The sequence below is a fragment of the Zea mays genome, chromosome 1 (assembly GCF_902167145.1).
Source record: "Zea mays cultivar B73 chromosome 1, Zm-B73-REFERENCE-NAM-5.0, whole genome shotgun sequence".
Taxonomy (NCBI): domain Eukaryota; kingdom Viridiplantae; phylum Streptophyta; class Magnoliopsida; order Poales; family Poaceae; genus Zea; species Zea mays.
This window is the reverse complement of record NC_050096.1, coordinates 51,957,873-51,970,015: the sequence shown is the minus strand read 5'-3', so window position 1 is coordinate 51,970,015 and position 12,143 is coordinate 51,957,873. Positions and strand designations below refer to the sequence as shown.

Below are 12,143 nucleotides of genomic sequence, written 5' to 3'. Positions count from 1 at the left end.
TCGAGGCCTCGAGGGTCGAGGCCGAGGCTCTCTTTCCCTTCCCAGTCTCAGGTCAGGCTCTTCCGTGCCGGCCTGTGTGCCTGTACGTGCCGTGCCCCCTCAATGTAACCCATGGAGCGAGAGCGTTTAATGGCACGCCCAGCTTCCCGACGGAGGACGCGGGGACTTTCGCCGTTTCGGCGCCACGCATGAGATGAGACGACGGTGGGTTCCGTTGGCGTTGGCGCGAGGGAACGCGCGTCCAGGACGGTGGACCGTGGACCTGCCTCTGGTCGATGGACACCAGCACACGCGCGCAGCCGCAGCGCGCACAGGGTAGGTGAGAGTGACAGTGAGCCGAAGGGCCCGGCCGACGGAGGAGGATCGAGTTGATTGCGCAGTGCTGCTGTACTGAATCATTGTGAAAGGGACGGACCGATGGAGAGGGACTCATCAGTCAGTCAGGGAGAGACGGACGAGCACTGGCTGCACTACTACTGCCATGGGAGAGAAAGAGAGAGAGAGAGAGAGAGGCCAGGCCAAAGGGCCCGGGGGGGGGGGGGGGGGGGGGGGTGCTGCGTCTGCGTCGCCTGCTTGCCTCGGCGTGCTCAAGACAGACGCGCGAAGAGAGGGCGTGCAGTGGGGGCAGACAGGCATCATTGATGGGCGTGCGCGCCGTGCGGCCGGTCAGTCCAGGCAGCCACCAATGGCTGAGGTACGTACCGTTTGAATATTCCATGGATCCGGATAAAAATGTCTTAAAATTCCATAATCTCGTCCAAACACGTTAGAATTTTAGCACACGGATACAGAATCCAAGGAACATCAGAGATCATTTTTTTTATCCAGAATCTGTATTTTAGAATCGATCCAAACATGCCCTAGCTCTGCTGCGGCACACAAGCTGGCAGGAATGCTAAAATGATCCGCTGACGTCGGCTGCAGTTCCTCCGCTCCATTTACCGGAGCGATCTGGGGGGTGGGGGAGCGGCGGAGCCAGGAGCTAGCCAGCTGATTGGTGAGCCTCCCGTACGGCCGTAATATCACATATATATCAGTTTGAGTGTTGTGTGTTGATAGAGTGGATTACAAGGAACTGGCCATCGTCAGTGAACTCGAGCCGCAGCTCGCCATCATCGAAACCGGAGTAAACCAAGACGAGATTCAGTTGTGCTGAGGTCTGCATAGAAGTATAAAGAGGCAAGGACGAAAAGGGAACCGAAGACGAACCAGTTACCAAGGGAGAGACATGGAGCACAGGGTGAACAGTGGAGCGTGGGGTGCCATTTTTAATTTGTAAACCACTTGACCGGTTATGGCCTGAATTTCATAAGGACCAAAGTAGCGGTAGGATATAGGTTGTGACAGACCCTGGAAGTCACCGAAGATTGAGCACAAGGTTGCAGTTTCAACCAAACTCTATCTATCGTCCACTGCAAATTGGTGTTATGTACGATAATTTTGTCAGCATAACTTTCCATATGTAATATTACCTCCGTTTTTGAATATTTATCACCCGCTAGTTCATTTTTGAACTAAAACATGACAAAATAAAAAAAAATCAGATAGAGTATGTTGTTGAGCTTGAGTAACTGTTGATGGAGCAGCGATGATGTCGTTGTAACCAGCCAACTAGTTCTGGGATCACACAATCGTGCTCAGGGTCTATACCAAAGTATGAGTGTCGAGGAGGATGCCCATACAGGATTTCAAAAGGAGTATGTACGATTGAGATGAATGGCAGCAAGTATGGTACCAGTACTGAGCTAAGTGAATCCACTTGAGTCCACTAAGCAGGGTCTCATCCATGAAAAAGCGATAATTAATTCTGTCTTCAATAAGAATACAGACACCACATAAAGACATTTATTTTCTATTGCCATGATCTAGTTTATATTTTTTTTTTGTAAAACACAATAATCATAATAATTTTATGATGTCATTAATCACAGAAACTCTACTACCTAAATGTCTAGACGCTTTCAAGAAAAAATAGTGCAGAGTTCTGCAGAATTTGGCAAATCTCACTCCATGAATGCGTTGCATAAGGGCATTGTAAAAAAAAATGGCTCCGGGCCTGAGAACACTAGTATCTCATTTGTAAAAATTTCTTGAGTTTAGTACATAACAACAACATCTTCTTGACCAGTCAAAAAACAAATAAAAATCTAGGAATCCCTTGATCTATCTCCGGCACCTAACATTCATGTGGATTTCAACACATTTCATTCCTGCCAATCTGCCATGGGATGGGAGAGGAACGACGACGACAAGCGGACATGTAAAAATTGTAAGGACGCCTTGTCTCTCTGTAAACAAACCAGAAGGCCAACATCATGATAGCGCAGCATGTACAGCTAACAACCAGACTACCAGAGGTTCTGCAAGCAGGGCACGGAAAAAAAATACTCCTGAACCTCAACCACTTTCACAAGCATGTACAACCTCGGCGCTGTTCATCGCTGCTCCCGCAGTGAGTTGTCAAGCATTGAACTTCCGCTCTTCATGCGCGGGCTATTGCTATCGTTCGATGGGTTTGTACAGGACGAGGGTTACATATTTGGACTCGAACCTGTGGGTTAGGCCGAGAGCCACCAGGGGGTGGGCGCCCCAGCCCTTCTCTATGAAGAGGTGATTGAGGACTATGTGCTGCGGCCGCGCGCAGCTTTCTTCCGAGTTCTGTGAGTTAAGGACGCCGAGATGGAGTTGAGCTGGAAGAGCAGGTGGCTCCTTGGCGAAGTCCTTGTCCTCAGGTGCCTGGAAACTGTAGCTAGAGTCTGGAGAAAGCGGTGGCTCAAATTCTACCACGCTCTCAACACTTTCTGGGACAAAATCCTGCATGCACAATAAGAGTTTCGGGGAATCATTTCAACAGAGGACCAAAATAGATGATGCCACGAGTACCTTTTTATATATTACATTAACTAAAAGTTCTCAACTCAGTAAAACCTTTTCTGTCAATCTACCACAGTGAAGGTGGCTACAAACAACCCCACAATTAGTACAAAATTCCCAGTGGATGACCTTTCGGAAAATTAGATAGATTATCGCAGTTTAAGCAGTAAAACAAACAAACTGCATACTGTCATCTCATTCGTTTACGGATTTGGCATGCTAAAGTTGAGTTAAGCCAAGACCAAAATTCTTCTTCTTTCTTTTGTTAAGGAAGGCAAACAAGCATATGGTTTACAGCAGTATCATGCGTTTTGTAAATTTCACCCAGTACTTTTTTTTCCTAGCTGTGCTCAGGTCTTTGGCACAAAATTAAGAAAAATTAATACTCACATTAACATCAAGAAGGTTAACCGCATTGCCCATTGCATCAGTTTCACAGGGAAGGTCAGGAAGGCATCTCCTTTCTCCATCTACAACAAATCTGTATCGGTAAACTCCTGACGGGAGTACCAGCAAAAGAGAGTGATCTTTCCCAGATTTTTGCATGGCTTTTCTGCAACACGTATAAATGAACAATCTCAGGATGAAATTCACCGCAGTCTGAAGTTACAGTTCTGCTTAAGTTGGTTAGAACATTCGAACAATCTCAGGAATTAAAGTTTGACTTATACAGGATTATATAAATAAATTAAATTATTGTACCTTGATTTCCAGTTATCCCATGATCCTTCAACATATACATTCTTTCCTCCAAGGGTCCAGACAATTAAAGAAGGAATTTCCTTTTGAGGGGGGCCATCATATTCTTCTTCTTGATCATTCATCAATATCTGGTTGAACACTGGAGTTACATCAGCAGCCCTTTGCAGTGGAGGTACAGGGGTCTGCAATACAGGAGGAGTAACAGGCCTAATCAATATATACTGACAATGCTCATACCATACACTTAGGCTCTGTTTGGATCCACCCCAGCTAAACTTTAGCCAGCACCTCTGGGATTTGCTTTCAGATTTTGAACTGCAGCTTGACATAGATGATAAACACCTTTTCAGCTTAGCCTCAAATGGCAAATATTCGGCTAAATCTTCTTACAAAGGCCTTTTCCTTGGCTCAAGTTCCTTTGCATATTATAAGATGGTGTGGAAATCATGGGCCCCGCCCAAATGCCGGTTTTTCATTTGGCTAGTTACTCAGAAAAGATGCTGGACAGCGAATAGGCTTGCAAAACGAGGTTTGGATCACCCGGAGAAATGTCTTCTGTGTGACCAAGAGGCTGAAACTATGGACCACCTGACTTGTGTCTTTGCAAGAGAATTCTGGTATCTTTTGCTGAGACAGTTTGGGTTGCAACTCCCTCGCACCATAGATGGCTGCTTCCTCCTTCCTAGGCTGGTGGGAAAAGGCAGCAGGAGTAGTAAGTGGGCTTATCAAAAAGGGTCTAAACTCCCTCATCATTTTGGGTGCTTGAGCGATTTGAAATCACCAGAATAGATGGGTTTTTTATGGTTGGAATTTAAATATAACTCTAACCTTTATCTGGGCAAAAGAGGAGATGCATCGGTGGGAAATAGCGGGGCAAAAGACATTTCTTATCTGGCAGCCCCCTTAGCTGAGTCCTAGGGACTTCCCTAGTGTGTAGTGTGTGGGTTATGTTTTCCTAGATGGATTCCTTTCTGTATGCGTGCTTCTGGCCCTCGTAAGGTTTTTTTTTTGTATCGGGCCTTCTTTAGACCCTGGTTACCTTTTCTTCTTAATATAATGAGGTGCAGTTCTCCTGCGCATTTCGAGAAAAAAAACTTTAGCCAACTAATATGACCAGCTAAAGTTTAGCTAGGGCTGTTTGGATCCTCTAGCTAATAGGTGTATATTGACCATCCATCTCCATTGTGCTGAGGAGCACGAGGCAAGAACCCTCCGCTGCCAGGATATGTGCGACCCCACCACCAGTGTGGAGCGTGAGCGGCCCTCCGCTGCCGGATGCCACGGCCTTGTCTGGGGAGGCGCCATGCCGCTGGGTCCGCCGGGGAACAGTGCTACCAGCTGGTGTGGCCCGCTTGTGGGCGGAGGCTGGTGAAAATGCCCAAGCGTGGTGGAACGGAGCCCGAGGGCTCAGATGTGGAAAAGACAGGAGGGTAATTTGGTCATTGAGCACTTTTAGCTGGGTTGGAACATATAATGAGATAATGGGGTTCTTATTAGCTAAGAAGCATTTGGCTGATATTTTAGCTAGGCTGTTTGGATCCACTACAGCTTAATTTAGTCATAAAGTTTAGCTGGTGGATCCAAACAGGTCCTTAGCTAAGGAAACAGATGACTGGTTTTAATTTATATGCTCAACAAGTCTATAGCGGACCAATTGGTGTCAGGACAAAGGAGGTAGGTAGTGACTGAAGTGGTGGACAAGAAAGTTGTTGAACCAAATCCTAGGCCATCAAACATCACATTTTACCATTATAGAGCTTTTCCCTCTATTAGAAAGTTTGAATGAATACCACCAGGCAGAAACAATTCAATTTTCAGCCTGCAAGATCATCCAGCTTCTAATCTAGCCTTTCATTGTTGAGAAAGTGCAGACCAAGTGACACTAATACAAGATACTCAGTTGCCTCAAAATAGTGGAGACCACACAAATCATGAGCCTTGCATCCTATTAGGACATTCTTGCAAAGAAATTTACTGAAGGAAGAAACCTTGTGGCATGAAAGGAAAAACAGTCAGTAGTAAAAGGAAAAGTAAATCTCTTTTCCAAACAGAACACAAGAACAGGGTAAAATAAAAAGTATCGACAAGCTGAATATTAGATTCAAGATTGTTATGGATGGTACTGTTCTAGCATCAGAGGAAATCCACCAATTTAAAGAAACTCATATCACATTTGTTAGAATAATTTATACAAGGAAGACAACAATAAGATAACTTTGCAGCTTGAAATATAATCAAAGAACAATATAGCACAGCAAGTTATCGAAGTGTTAGAATGAATGGTGGGACACTTTAAATAAGAGTAAAAGTAGTAAATCCACTGTGTCTGTTCAGTCGATGTGAAAATACACATTAAAAATAACATCAACAAATAATGCTTCATCTGTGTAGTCCTACTGAAAATCCACAAAAGGAACAGCTCCAATTCCAGATAAAGTTCATAAAAACAATTGTCGCGTTATATGAAAGACCAATTAACCATTCAGCTTGCAGCCACAGTTTTATCATGCATGTTTTAGTAAATGAATCATGGGCTTTTTAGTTGCTAGTCCCTCAGTTCCGACTTCTGAATGATACATCACTTTAGCTTTGTCCTAAGTCAAACTTCTCTAACTTTGACCAAGTTTTTAGAAAAAAATATATTAATACATACAAGTTAAATAAATGCACTATCAAAACACATGGAGAATTTAATGACATTCATTTAATGTTGAATTGTTGATGCGTTTTTCTATAAACTTAGTCAAAGATAGAGAAGTTTGTCCTGGATCAAAACTAAAGTGAACTCTAATTTGGAACAGAGATACAGCGCTTAAGTTAGAATTTGAATGCTACAGAAATTGTTTGGTCCGCAGCTACAGTTGTGGCACACAAAAATGCCATAATTTAGTAATAACATAGTACACATAATTGACACAAATTGTTTGCCACAGTTGTGGCAAAAAAAACACATGTCTGATAAAGCAGCTAAACAAATCTTATAACAGGCAGGTCAAGGGTTCAAAGCTAAGAAAAATCTGCCTAACCTCAAATAAGGTCACATAGCAAAACACTGGGATGAAAGGTTAAACTAGCCTAACTGTATACTAGTTGCTTACACTATATGTACTTGTTTTTCCCAGTTCTGTGTCAACTCTGCATTTTTTGTGGTCATACTCTGCACGGCAAGAAGAGTAGGACCATATATAGAACAACTTGCAACACATTACAGAAAGAAAAAAAAGAATATATACTATCCTAAAAAATCGGTCGGGGAGAGAATGACCACTCTCCCGGTATTATATTAAGAAGAGACCGAAACATTAATCCCGGCCGAGAAAACCTTCGAACCTGGGCCCCCATCACTCACGGGTCGGTGTCAACCGTTCACTCTGCAACGGTCCAACCGGAGGGTGGCGCACAGGACATTGTAACCCAAGAGCGGATGGGACACAACAAGGAGATTTTTTTAACTAAGCCCGAAAATTCGCCCTGAGGGGAATCAAACCTGGGACTTAGAGGTGCTACTCGGAAGCCATAACCACTAAGCTAGAGGCCCTTTCGCAAGAATATACTATCCTATTCTGAACCAAATACAAATGCCGCTAGTTCTTTATCATTCTGAAAAATAAAAAATATTGCCATCTTCTGAAACCTTGTAACAAATGTTACTACTCCCTCCGTCCCAGTATATAACTGTAACAACCTCTGGTTCAAAGACTAAGAAATGTATTTAATTCTCTCTATCAACATTAATACTACTGCATTGATGTACGTGTGTCTAGAGAGAGCACGCCTTATACTATGGGACAAATATATTATGAGACAAGTTACACCTTATATTATAGGACCGAGGGAGTAGGTCTTTACATCATTATTAACTAAAACAGTTTCTGGAGCAATTAACAATAAATTACCAAGCATATTTATGTGAATGTTTTTAGTTTTCTCACAAGCCCTACATACATAATGCCACAAGCTGCATCATGAAAGGAAAGGCTCACACAGACGCACAGTGATCTAGTTGTACAGAGCTTGTTGGAGCATCAATCTCAACACTAATTTCTCACATCACTATTAAACCATCTAATATATGATTAGAAAATCAAGCGAGAGTTCAAGAAACATCACTCTGTTATTATGACCAATGAACAACTTGAGTACACTGGAAGCTCCCAGTTCAGCAACGGACTGTCTGACAGCTTAACAGCTTAAGTATCATCAAGAAAATATTCTGACAAAATCTACCGCTGATAACGACCAAGGACCAACCAAAGTTAGAGCAACTCCAAGAGCGGTCTTAACCAGAGTCCTTATTTCAAATATAGGACTTTAGGACTCAAAAAATGCTCCAACAGAGGCCTTAATTTAACAAAAAACGTGAAACAGGATCGGGCTCCGTCTCCACGGTCCCAAATATCGGACCCGAAGAGAGCGGCCCTATCCACGTTCCCACGTTTTTTTCCAACGCCTGGACCTTTCTTTTTCTCCCACGCCGCCGCCGTTTCCTGCGTCTCTTCCCTCGGTCGTTCCCATCTTCTCTCGATCATCCTCATCCTCGCCGTCATGGATGGAAGGCCACGGTCTCTTCCTCATTCACGCCCGACGTCCAAGGCTCGACGAACTTCCATGGAGACGGCCCTAGATGCGATCGGGAGATCGCCTCCTGCCTCTCGCCCGGATCCGCGAAGGTCTGCAATGCTACCAGGTGCTGCGGCTCCTCAGTCGATCCAAGCACAGGCACTTCGTCATCGAACGATGGCAACTAATGTCAATCTCCATTCATCATCCAGGGCACCGGCTATATACCAGCAAGATCCCTTGGGGACTGCTGATGATTACAGGTAAAATCCTTTGTATTCTGCTTGTATGCCTGTATAACCGAGTTGCAGGTTCCACTACTCTGCCCTGATTATTTTGATAAACTAGTTGATTGTTAATGTGTTGTCCATCAGTGAATTTCCCAATGAATGAGGTCAGGTTTAGCACAACACTTTACTGAATTAATATTACTTTTCACCTCTGAATTTTGCCTATGATCGTATCCAGCTTTAGCAGGGAATATTACTGAATTTATGTTGTTGTTCTCCTCTGAATTTTGCCTATGAAAGTGGCCAGCTTTAGCAGGGAAAATTACTGAATTTACATTGTTGTTCTCCTCTGAATTTTATTGATGAATGAGGCCTGATGTAACACTGAATGGTACTGAATCTTTTGTTTCTGCTAATCTCTGAAATTTATAAATAAAAGAGGCATGGATTAGCATTGAATTGTTCTCATCCATTATCTTTCTGAAACCTGGATAAGAATGGTTTAGTACTGTTTTGTGCAGCGCATTGCCTGGTTACTACACTTCCCTACTAAGCCAACAAACAGAAGATGTTTTTCCATATGAAAATAATTTAGACAGTGAGTGTGAAGTCATGGAGTCCCCGCCAATAACTGAGTTGAACTCACTGCCAAAATCAAAGGGTCGGTCCAAGAATTTAGTGAAGATGAAGATATCTTATTGGTTTCAGCATATCTCAATATAAGTAAAGATGCTATTGTTGGAAGAGATCAAAAAGAGGGTAGGTTTTGGGAAAGAATTGAGAATTACTTTCATGACAACAAGACATTTGAGACAGATCGCAACGCATCATCGTTGAAGCATCGATGGGCTATAATTCATAAAGAGGTGAGTGTATTTCAAGCATACCATGAAGCCATAGAAAGAAAGAATGGGCTATATCTTTGTGCTTGTCGATGAATGCTGATAAGTTTGATGTTCCAACATGTGAAACCCAACCATTTGTCTCAGCGTCGCTCTTCTCATAGGGCGGCTCAAGACGACCTGCGTCTCTTTCATCTTCTATTATCATATTATGCATTATTATGCATGCTTTCATAATGTTCCGAAGTGTAGCTACATCCCAAAACCTTGCTGGACCTCGAACAATGGCAAATCGAGCCTGCAGTACACCAAATGCACGTTCAACATCTTTCCTCAGCGACTCTTGTGCAGCAGTAAAATTTTGGTCCTTCTCATTTGCAGGAGCCTTGATTGATTTCACAAAGGCTGACCAATTTGGATAGATCCCATCTGCTAGATAGTAGCCCATATCATACTTGTGCCCATTAATTGTGTAGTTCACTGCTGGAGCTTTGCCTTCAACAAGTCTATCAAAAAGATGAGATCTGTGCAAAACATTAATATCATTGAGTGACCCTGGTAGACCAAAGAATGCATGCCATATCCATAAATCATGAGACGCAACTGCCTCTAGTATAATAGTTGGTTCTTTCACATGACCACAATATGTGCCTTGGTAAGCTGTTGGACAATTCTTCCACTTCCAATGCATACAATCAATACTACCAAGCATTCCAGGAAATCCACGTTGTTCGGCAATACTAAGTAACCTAGCTGTGTCATCTTCATTTGGAGCTCTCAAGTATTGTGGGCCAAAAACCTCACAGACAGCCTTGACAAATTTCCGTAAGCTCTCAATAGCAGTGCTTTCACCAATCCTCAAGTACTCATCAACATAATCTGCTGGAACACCATAAGCTAGCTGTCTAAAAGCTGCTGTCACCTTCTGTAGACATGAAAAACCGAGAACACCAGCTGCATTTCTATCTTGAACAAAGTATTCATCATGCTTCTCTACGGCTTTAGCTATCCGCTTGAAAAGAGAGGAACTCATCCGAAAACGACGCCGAAAAAACTTCTCGGGATATGTTGGATTTTCAGCAAAGTAATCTTGAAATAATTTTCTATCATGTTCTTGTCTACTCCGGTCATGAACTTTATGTCCAAAAACTGAACCTCGACGCTTTTTACGCTGGCCATTTTTCCTCTTCTTGTATTGACCCATCATAAGAGCCATGATCTGATCCAGTTCGTCATCTATCTCGTCATCCTCCTCAAGGTGCCTCATCGTTCTTTTCATTGCAGACATCCAAATGATCAAGTACAGTGAGGGTAACAAAATGATCAAGTACATATATCTAATCATTGCAGAAAATTCTACATTCATCAGACCATAAATACAAGTAGCAGAATCAAAAGGATTATACAATCAACTATAATAGCTACTGTCTACTCTACTCACATAGTACATTAGCTTGCATACTCAAATTGGTGATCGTGTTGAGGAGGGCTTACCGCACATGGTCTGACATATCTTGTGGCACTGACAGAACAGAGAACGAGCGTACGTGAAGAACGGTGGCCTTTTGCAGCAGGATGGTCTGCGCACCCTCTTCCGCGGAGATGGATGCCACCCTCTGTAGGGAAGAACGACGGCGCCCTAGAACATGGATACGTTCGTGTGTGCACTAGGGATTTGAGGGAGATCCGAGGGAGGGTAGCTGGGAATCGTGATTTTGGGCAGGAAGCAGAGCGCGCGCGGGAAAACAGAGCGCGCGAGCCGAAAAACAGAATTAGTTGCTAAGCACTACATTTGAGGCCCTGCTGTTGGAGTTAACCAATTAAATTACGAATAAATTGGTCCCTAAAACAAAATTTAGGACCTAAATTTAGGGCCCCTTCTTGGAGTTGCTCTTAGCATTTGCGTTCTGACGGGTGCAAAAACGTTTCGCCGCATTTCGAGCACAAACTAGTAGTTAAGCTACTAAAGTACTAAGTGAGCAACTTACAAATAACTTCACGAAATTGCACGCGCACGGCAGCAAAATTGGTTCATAGAGAAAAGACGCTTGTCGGTTGGCATCAATCACAAGCGAATTAGGACGATACCAAACCTTGCCAGCGACCTCCAGATCGCGACCACTCGTCGCATTGGACCCTAACCCAACCAACCAAAATCATGGGCATCTTCAGATCACCCGACCACCTCCCGAGCAAACAAGCATCGAAACCAAACCATAGATTGATCAAACGAGCAAGCAAACCGAAATAGCGGTGCGGGATCTCGTGATCTGACCTGGGGCACGAACATCCGCGGCGAGAGCGAGTGGCCAGGACTCCCGGGTGGCGATCCGGCGCCTCCACCGCCACCTACGACACCCACCGAGCACGCGCGCCGCACGTGGTTGGCTCCTACGCTGCCGTACGGCGGAAAGGCGCGCTCCGACGAGCGGACCGACGAGTCCCCTCCGCCGTCCTCCACGTCGGCGCCGTCGCCGTCAACAGCTGCAGCGTCCTCCTCGCGGCCGCTGGCGTTGCCCATACCTCTTCCTCTTGCCACCCCCACGGCCCCACCCCTTGGCGGCGAAGAGGCGCGAAATTACGGAGATGCCACCAGGGCGGGCCTGGTGCCGTGCCGCTAGGAAGGGGGAAGAAGAGGAGGAGGACGGGGACGGGGACGGGGGCTGCGGGGCTCGTATTAGTACGGCCTTAACTTTGCTGGTAATTAAGCGCGTGCCACTGGCCTAGTGCCCTTGCCCGGTAACGTGGCGCCACACGTGCACCCGGTGCTCGTGGTCTGATCGCCACTGCCATGTGGGACCATACTGTTCAGTGGGTCTGCAGTGCAGAAGGATCCGTCTTGGGGACGACAAGCCGCGCGCGTGTTGATATGTATGTACGGGTGACGTGGACTGCGGCCGGGTCACGGCTCGCACGTTGGAGGGGAAGGGCAGGG

The 12,143-nt window shown here is 44.8% G+C and overlaps 1 protein-coding gene and 1 long non-coding RNA gene across 9 annotated transcripts; one reads left to right on the top strand and one right to left on the bottom strand.

The window, feature by feature from the left end:
• The first annotated feature begins 545 nt into the window (after positions 1-545).
• LOC103634587 (uncharacterized) lies at positions 546-1,514 on the top strand. 2 transcript variants are annotated; one of them, XR_556787.3, is made up of 2 exons: positions 546-694; positions 925-1,514. It is a non-coding gene; the product is annotated as an uncharacterized lncRNA (long non-coding RNA). The 2 variants fall into 2 exon arrangements; XR_556786.3 differs by having other exon boundaries at positions 548-694; positions 829-1,514.
• Positions 1,515-2,035: 521 nt separating this feature from the next.
• Positions 2,036-11,929, bottom strand: LOC103634586 (SNF1-related protein kinase regulatory subunit beta-1). 7 transcript variants are annotated; one of them, XM_008656931.4, is made up of 4 exons: positions 11,484-11,929; positions 3,577-3,758; positions 3,265-3,427; positions 2,036-2,814 (listed from the first exon to the last, which is right to left on the bottom strand). In XM_008656931.4, the coding sequence occupies exons 1-4, from the start codon at positions 11,727-11,729 to the stop codon at positions 2,500-2,502; spliced, it is 906 nt and encodes a 301-aa protein (XP_008655153.1). In that variant the 5' UTR covers positions 11,730-11,929; the 3' UTR covers positions 2,036-2,499. The 7 variants fall into 7 exon arrangements, with proteins under 7 accessions (XP_008655153.1, XP_035819493.1, XP_035819492.1 ...); XM_035963600.1 differs by having other exon boundaries at positions 3,577-4,263; positions 11,484-11,882; XM_035963599.1 differs by lacking the exon at positions 11,484-11,929 and adding an exon at positions 9,254-9,366 and having other exon boundaries at positions 2,037-2,814; positions 3,577-8,785.
• Positions 11,930-12,143: the final 214 nt, after the last annotated feature.